Source organism: Alligator sinensis, unplaced genomic scaffold (assembly GCF_000455745.1).
Source record: "Alligator sinensis unplaced genomic scaffold, ASM45574v1 scaffold203_1, whole genome shotgun sequence".
NCBI classification, from domain to species: domain Eukaryota; kingdom Metazoa; phylum Chordata; order Crocodylia; family Alligatoridae; genus Alligator; species Alligator sinensis.
The window spans coordinates 1,433,932-1,441,890 of record NW_005841949.1 but is presented as its reverse complement, the minus strand read 5'-3'; the positions used below and the strand labels follow the sequence as shown (position 1 = coordinate 1,441,890).

At 53.2% G+C, this 7,959-nt stretch overlaps 1 protein-coding gene and 1 long non-coding RNA gene across 2 annotated transcripts in view; one reads left to right on the top strand and one right to left on the bottom strand.

The window, feature by feature from the left end:
- The window catches only part of LOC112549695, a 28,753-nt gene extending 26,496 nt beyond the window's left edge, over positions 1-2,257 (bottom strand). Inside the window, exon 1 of the long non-coding RNA XR_003093205.1 lies at positions 1,339-2,257. This is a non-coding gene — a long non-coding RNA (uncharacterized LOC112549695). The remainder of the gene's footprint in view (positions 1-1,338) is intronic.
- Positions 1-5,878, top strand: part of VAC14 (Vac14, PIKFYVE complex component) — a 197,998-nt gene extending 192,120 nt beyond the window's left edge. The window contains exon 19 of the mRNA XM_025199766.1: positions 4,770-5,878. Coding sequence (XP_025055551.1) covers positions 4,770-4,932 — 163 coding nt within the window. The 3' untranslated portion in view covers positions 4,933-5,878. The remainder of the gene's footprint in view (positions 1-4,769) is intronic.
- The last annotated feature ends 2,081 nt before the right edge of the window (positions 5,879-7,959 follow it).

Genomic DNA, 7,959 nt, shown 5'->3' with positions numbered 1-7,959 from the left:
TCAGCAGGAGAATTGTCCAGCTGAAGCTGCTCAGCTCTGGCTGTCTGAGCTGTTGAGACACATTCTCTGCTTCTGTCAGCAGTGTGGTGAGAAGCAGGGGGGTGCTTTGGTGACCATGGTGCTAAAACTTCAGTGCTGGGGGAGCAGGAATGCTGTTTCTTCTTGCCCTTCCAAGATCATCAAAGCCAAGCCAGCTTGCATTGCTTATGCCTTGTCTTTCCTCCCCCAAGGCCTTTAAATCACCTTTCCATGGATTTTATTGAACCACCAAATATATAAGCAGGCCTCTCCCCTGAATATCTAGGCCAGGGAAAACTTGTCCTCCTGCTAGTGTCTCCAAACTGTGGCCCCTGCTGCTCCCTCCCTATTCTGGAATGGACTTCCTAGGGGTGGAAAGCAGAATTTCGGACACCAAAGCTAGCAAGGGGTGGGAGATAGCCTGCCTCGCACTGTTCTGCAGTTTGGCTCCTAATCCTGGTTAATCCCAAGGAAACAAACCGTCTTTGTGATCTGGCCAATCCAAGCTGAAAATAAACCTACAGGAAGAATCCAGGCAGAGGCAAAATGGAGTCTGTGAAAGAGCTGGGGGATGGGGGCAGAGCGGGTGTTTGGAGTTGTGGGGAGGTTACAGTGTTTGTTTTCTTGCCTGAAGAAGCATTACCTTAAATACTGGTTTATTAATGCCTCTCATATTTTCCCTTCTGGGGCTGACCATGCTTTGGGCAAGGCAGGTATTTGACCATACGTTTCCATCCCTGCAGAAACCCTAGTCTACATTTCTCTTTGTATGCAACATTCTTGTGTCGCCCAAGGAAGTGGTTAGGTGTCCGTGTACTTGTGGGGTTTTGCTACTTGTCCTGCCCCAGCCTCAGAGAGAGTTTCACAAAGCTGGAGAAGTCCTTCACAAAGGTGTAGATGCTCCAGCTTTGCCTCTCTTTGTCTTGTGATTTTGAAGCTTCAGCATGTATCTCACTCTCATGGCTTCCTGGAAGGGCACGAGTTTGTCCCTGGTGATCTCCTTTGCTTTGCTGCCACTGTGTCCTTATGTGTTGGTTAAATGCTGGTGGTGTCCCACTAAGCTGTTAACCTGAGGGAGAAGGCCTGAGTCGGGAATGGTAATGCGTGATGCAGATTGGAGGGGGAACAGCGTGCAGGGCTGGACACAAAACCAGACAGGCTGAGGCTCTGTGAGAATCCTGCCCCCTGGCAGCATGGCCTGACTGCCTACTCCACAGCCCAAGCAACCTTGTCTCTTGCAGGGAGAGGCTTCTACCTCTCCCATGCTCTTAGTTGCTATCTGTGTGGCACACAAATGTCCCACCATGCCCTAACCCTTACCTGAGGCAGCGTCTCTAGCTAGGGTGTCTGGCTCTGAGCATCCTCCTGTTCCAAGATAAGTTTGTCTCCTTTTCCTGGCTTTCCTCGCATCCATCTTCCACCGTACTTCCCCCAGGCTGTCACACCCAGCCATCAGTCAAACTGGAGCCCTCCCTGGTGCTATGCAACAACAAGGCCCTCACATTTCCTCAGCGCCAGCCCCAGCTCCTGGCTCCAGTAACAACCTTTTCCTCTGGCTTGGCCTGACATCACTGTGCAAGCAGGCCGTTCCTCCCACTGTCCCAGGGCACTGACCCACAGAGCAGCTGCCTGCTGCTCATTTGTCAGAGAGAGGGAGTCGCAAACAGGAAATGCCTTGCAGCGCGTACCCAAGCCAGGACGCAGGCTCTCTCTCACATACCCCAGGATTAGAACGGCAGCATGTTGCCAGAGGCTCGTTGGCAGCCCCAGCCCAGGAGGGCACGTGGGTAGCACGTGGGCTGACCAGGCTGGAGATGCCCAGAGAATGCGGCTCTCTCTGAGGCAGCCCAGCCCAGGCTTGTCAGAGCAGAGGAGGTGGAGGGAGTAACCAGCAGCCTATGCCAGGGCCAGACCTGGTGTCTTGTCAGTGCTGCCCTGTGCTCCAGAGCTCTGTGCAGTAGGGCTGTGTGAAAAAGCACACTTCTGATTTGACTTCCGTTTTGATGATTCGACAAAACAGTTTCATTTTGTTTCAAAAGCACTGTTCCATTTCGTTTTGTAAAACTGTTTTGCTGTTTAGATGTTTCGCCCATAGGTTATTATTGGGAAACAAAATGCAGCCGGCAAGCAGGTCAGGGTCTTGCCTACACCTCCGGGAGGGCTGCCAGGGCTGTACCGGAGTCCTCCCTTGATCTGCCTGCCAGATGAGAGAAGCCTGGTGATGCCGCCTGGGACCAGCACCTGGAAGAACGCTGCTGCCGTCGGTCCCAGGCAGCAGCACCCAGCTCCTCTCATCCGGCAGGCAGATCAGGGGCTCACCCACACCCCTGGGAGGGCTGCTGAAGTTGTATTGGAGTCCTCCCAGGGGTGCGGGCCCCCAATCTGCTTGCCAGATGACAGACTGGCACTGGGCACAGCCCACACCCAGCACCGGGAAGATCTTTGCTGCCACTGGCCCCAGGCAGCAGCACCTGGCTCCTGCCACCCAGCAGGCAGATCAGGGGCACACACCTCCAGGAGGACTCTGGCACAGCCCTCCTGGGGGTGCTGGCAGGCCCCTGATCTGCCTGCCGGGTGACAGGAGCCGGGTTCTGCTGCCTGGGACCAGTGGGGCCAGGGCAGATCAGCTCGTGCGGGGACCTGGTGCCCCGATCCTGGGACGGAGGAGGGTCCCCACACGAGCTGACCTGCCCCAGGCCCCGCACCCACCTGGAGCATGGTACGGCTACCTGACAGCATCACAGCTAACTGTTCACCTGAAAACTTGTGTTTTATTTCTGGGTGTATCATTTATGTGCTTAGCTGAGTAACATCACTGTCCTGTGCTCCAGTTTTCATACATATAAAATGAAGGAGAAGACGGAGTGACATTAGCTGCCTTTCCTTGTAAAGTGCTTGGAGATCTGCAGATAAGAAATGCAAAGAGCTGAAGCACCACTATAATGTGTGCAGGAACTAGAGCAGAGAGTCCTGGGGTGGGGGTAATTTGGGCTCATGTGATTGTTAAAGTGCGCCAGGTGTGCTATGCAAACACTATGATGGTGGTGCCACATGAGAACGTGGCTTGGTCTTGCCAGTATGGGGCCAGGGCAGATCAGCTCATGCGGGAACCCTCCCCTGCCCCGAGATCGGGGTGGTGAGTCCCCGCACAAGCTGATCTGTCCAGGCCCCATACCAGAGCCAGCTTGAGATGGGTGTGGGGCCTGGGGCAGATCAGCTCGTGCGGGGACCCTCCCCCACCCTGGGGTCGGGCCAGTGGGTTCCTGCACGAGCTGATCTGCCCCAGGCAGCAGCACCCGGCTCCTGTCACCCGGCAGGCAGAGCAGGGGCCCGCCAGCACCCCCAGGAGGGCTGAGGGGGCTGTACCAGAGTCCTCCGGGGGGGTGCAGGCAAGCTCCCGATCTGCCTGCCGGATGACAGGAGGCAGGTGCTGTCAACTGGGACCGGCGCTGAAGCCAGTAAGCCTGACTTTGAAACTTTCAAAACATTTAGTGTTCCCTTGTTCCATTTTGCAGCTGTTTTGAAGGCTTTTGTTTCATTTCGATTTCGCTGTTTTGATCTCAAAACACATTGAAACAGCTTTGAAATGAAACGCTGGGCGACATTTCGCACAGCCCTGCTGTCCAGCTGGCCAGGAGTGCCTCTCCTGGCCTTCTAGCTTGGAACCTCTGTGGAGCCAACCAAGCCAGGTCTTGTTGGTCAGAGCCTGTGGAGGAGGCTCCTGTTCTCATGAGACTGAAGCAAACACTTAACCCCAGCTCTCAAGCAGGAGGGCACTAGTGTGTTTTGTTCCTCCACAAGTCCCATAGCACAAGGGGCTTTTCTTTGACTAATAGCTTCCTCTTAGCCGGCTTCCTGTCAGCTCCAAGAGACAGCAGCAAGGACCAGTGGGCAAAGCCCAAGCCTGGAAACACAGAGTCACTGGGTAGCGCCACTGACTTCAGACATGGCTTTAGCCAAAGCTTTTAGCCTGGCAGTGCCCCAGGAAGCAGGGCTCACTCCAGTCTGCCTCAGCTTCAATGTTTGCAAGGGGCTTGAAGAGCAAGCCATGCCCCACAGCATAAGGCACGTTCTGGCCTTGCATGTACCTGTTGGCACTGAGTATTACCCTAGGCAGTGCTCCAGCTCCTTCAGGTCCCCAGATAGCAGCCAGCGCAGCCCGGACTACATTTCTAAAGCATCAGCCATCCACCCAACCTCCTGGGGCCTGGCATGGCCTGGAGTAGGAGTAGTTTGAATCCTCCTTGTTGATGGAGAAGCACTGGCAGTGCCTTGAGCTATTGTGAGTGCAGGCAGTGCCCTCAGAGACAGGGTGTTCTCTGGCTTTCACGCTGAGGATTTGTTTTGTAAGAGCTGGGCTCACGGCAGACACTCCCCGTATACTATACCCAGGAGCCATGTACTAGATTGGAGCAGCAGGCCTGTTGTTTACCCTGCCTTTCCCACTCCTTCCCATGTGCTTGTCTAGTTCATCAGGAGCAAGGAGGGCAGTGCCAGGCCTCTGCCTAGGTACCTGGATGCCTCCTCTTTCTTCCCCACCCCCTGCTTCTGAGCTGCCATAAATCTGCACATACTTGTAATGCCCCTTTGGCCAGCAGCTGCCTTGTGAAGGGTGGGGCAGCTTTTCATGGTGTAAAGCAGTGGCTGCCCACCCTGGGAGCAGGGCCCGCTAGCCCGTTGGCTCCTGCGATGCTGCTTGTGGGGCCCTTTGGACATGAAAAATGCTCTCAGGTCTTTGCTTTCTCCCCCAGAGACAGCACCAAGATTGGCCATGGCTTCAAGAAATCACCGGCACCCAACATCGACTATGTGGAGCTGCTGCAGCACTTTGAGAAAGTCCAGAACAAGCACCTAGAAGTGCGGCACCAGCGGGCAGGCCGGGGGGAGCACCTGGACCGGAGGGTCATCCTCTGAGTGCCAAAGCCCTCAGCATGTGTGGAGACTGTAGCTCGGGGAGAGGCCAAGGCAGGGGGAGCCACAGGGACTTAGTGGCTGCAGTGGATTCAGGACATGTGCTCCATTGGGGAGGGAGGACCAGGGCTGTTTGGAACACTCAGCTGGGGAAGGATCTCCACCAGCAATGCTTGCATGCAGGGCACTTTCCTGGAGAAATGTCTGCAAAGCCCAGGACCTGATACCATGCAACCTTTCTCATTATCTCAAAACAAGCTTGTTGGGACCTGTTGGTAGGGAGGTGACTGGAGGAGCCACCAACTCCATCTACCCATCCTTGGACTCGTGCAACAGGGTGAGCTAGCTACTTGCCTTACTAATGCCTCCCCTGTGACAGTCAGCTGATGGCCTAGACTGGCCTTGCCAGTAAAGCCATAGGGCAAATATGTCAGAGGAATTTTCTGGTACCTCCAGCCTGAAAACAAGCGTGCGTGTGATTGGAGGGGCATTACCTCCCTTACTGCCCTGCTGCCCTCCCGCATGTCACCTCCTCCTCAGTCAGCTCTGTGACACTCTTCATGAAGGAAAACAGGTCTCCATAGCTGGCTCCCTGGATCTTGCAGAGGAGCCTCCTCTGACCTCCCCAGGGCAGTGCCAGCAGCATCTAATTCTCCAGTGCTCTTGGCTCTCTGGATCCACATTCCTGTGCGTGTGCATGCACACGTGTATGTGTGTGTGCGTGTCCCTAGCCCCCAGTGTAACTCCCCTCACTGCTGTGCATATGGTGATGCAGCCTTAATTTATAGCTAACCTCAGAGCATTCTACATGTGTGTATATAGAGTCCAAATCAGATTTCTAGCTTGAAAATAGATCTTTGTACCTACAAAAACCCCTCCCCATATCAAAATAAAAGAATGGCGCAGAATGCCTGGTGTGTACCCTTCCTTGGGAATCTCCATCAGTCTGGGGACTTGGGCAGCCCTCTGGGCCCCATTTGACTTCAGCCCTGGGGACCGTGCAGGGCACTTGACTCTCCAGGCCAAGCCCAATATCTGTGCCTCCTTTGTGTTTTGAGACCAGGTCCAAATTTGCCATTTATTTCCCAGGCAAAGGGAGGCAATGCAACCTTCCTTCCACATGGCTAGAGTCTGCCCTTTGCTCAGCATTTGAAATGCACTGAGAGGTTATAACCCATCTCAGCACATGTCCCACTTAGTAAAGATCTGCTGAGAGTTCACAGCCCCAGTGTAACTACTCAAAAGAGCTTTCACAGTGGGGTAAACAGGCAAGAGGTTGGGGTATGGTTGGCCCCCAGCTAGGACCCATAATGTCAGACTGGAGCAACCCAAGGGATCTACTTGATCTGGTGTCCTGCACCCAGCAGTAGCAGCATTCCTCAGGGAAGTCTTCCAGCCCCTCTCTTCACTGTTGGTCGGTTTGTGGTATGAAGCAGGAGGACTTCAGGCTTTGCTGTCCATGGAAATGTCTTATTCTTGTGCTACCCAACTCCTTGCCCATGCTGCAGCTGCCAGATCGTCACCTCTTGTTTGACTGGTTACACCCCAAGTGCAATTTACTACCTTTTTCCCTAGTGCAGCCTACTGCTCTGCTGGTGTGAACTTCATTCCATTCTCCTCTGTGACCCTGACCTTTCACACCTACAGATGCCTAAGAGCTCCTGAACACCATATTCATAGATGTTTGGGTTGGAAGGGACCTTAGCAGATCATCAAGTCCAACCCCTGCCCTGGACAGCAAAGAGCACTGGGGTCAGACAACCCCAGCCAGGTGCATGTGTAGCCTCCTCTTGAAGACCCCCAGGGTAGGGGAGAGCACCACCTCCCTTGGAAGCCCATTCCAGATTCTGGCGACCCTTACCATAAAGAAGTTCTTCCTGATATCTAACCTAAATCTGCTCTCCATCAGTTTGTGGCCATTGTTCTTAGTTACTCCAAGGGTTGCCCTGGTAAACAAAGCATCTCCTATTCCTTGCTACACCGCCGCACCGCCCTGCCAAATGGATTTGTAGGCAGTCACAAGATCACCTCTCAGCCTTCTCTTGCAGAGGTTGAAGAAATCCAGGGCCCTCAGTCTCTCATCACAGGGCTTTGCCTGCAGTCCCCTAACCATACAAGTGGCCTTCCTCTGAACCCTCTCAAGGTTGTCCACATCCCTCTTGAAGTGTGGCACCCAAAACTGGACACAGTACTCCAACTGTAGCCTGTCCAATGCCACAAAAGGGGAAATATCACCTCCTTGGAACTGTTTGTCATGCACCTGCTAATGCATGATAAAGTGATCGCTTCATTACATTGACAACTCGTGTTCATCTTGGAGTCAGCAGTGACTCCGAGATCCCTTTCTGCTGCCCAGCCTGTAAGCATGCTAGAGATTCCTCCTTAGGTGCAGCACCTTGCATTTGTCTTTATTGAACTGCATCCTGTTCTGTTCCACCCACTCTTGCAACCTGTCCAGATCTGCCTGGATTTGTTTCCTACCCTCTGATGTTTTAACTTAACCCCATAATTTGGTATCATCTGCGAATTTGGACAGAATGCTTTCCACACCCTCATCCAAGTCACTGATGAAGACATTGAACAGCTCCGGTTCAAGAACCAAGCCTTGTGGGACTCCACTGCCCACATCTTTCCAGGTCAATACCTACCCATCCACCACCACTCTCCGGGTGCAACCCCAAAGTCAATTTGCCACCCACCTGACTGTAATCATCTACATCACAGCCTGTCAGTTTATCTGTGAGAATAGAATGAGATACTGTATCAAAGACCTTCTTAAAATCCAAGCAGATGACATCTACCTCGACTCCTGCATCTAAGCATTTTGTGACCTGGTCATAAAAAGAAACAAGGTTAGTCAGGCATGTTCTACCTGCTATGAATCCATGCTGGTTTGCCCTTTAGCATTGCTTTTCTTTCTGGATTCCCACAAATGTGATCTTTAATAAATTTTAAAGATTTTCCCACGGATAGAGGTGAGACTAACTGGTCTATAGTTATCTGGATCCTCCTTCCTCCTCCTCTTGAAAA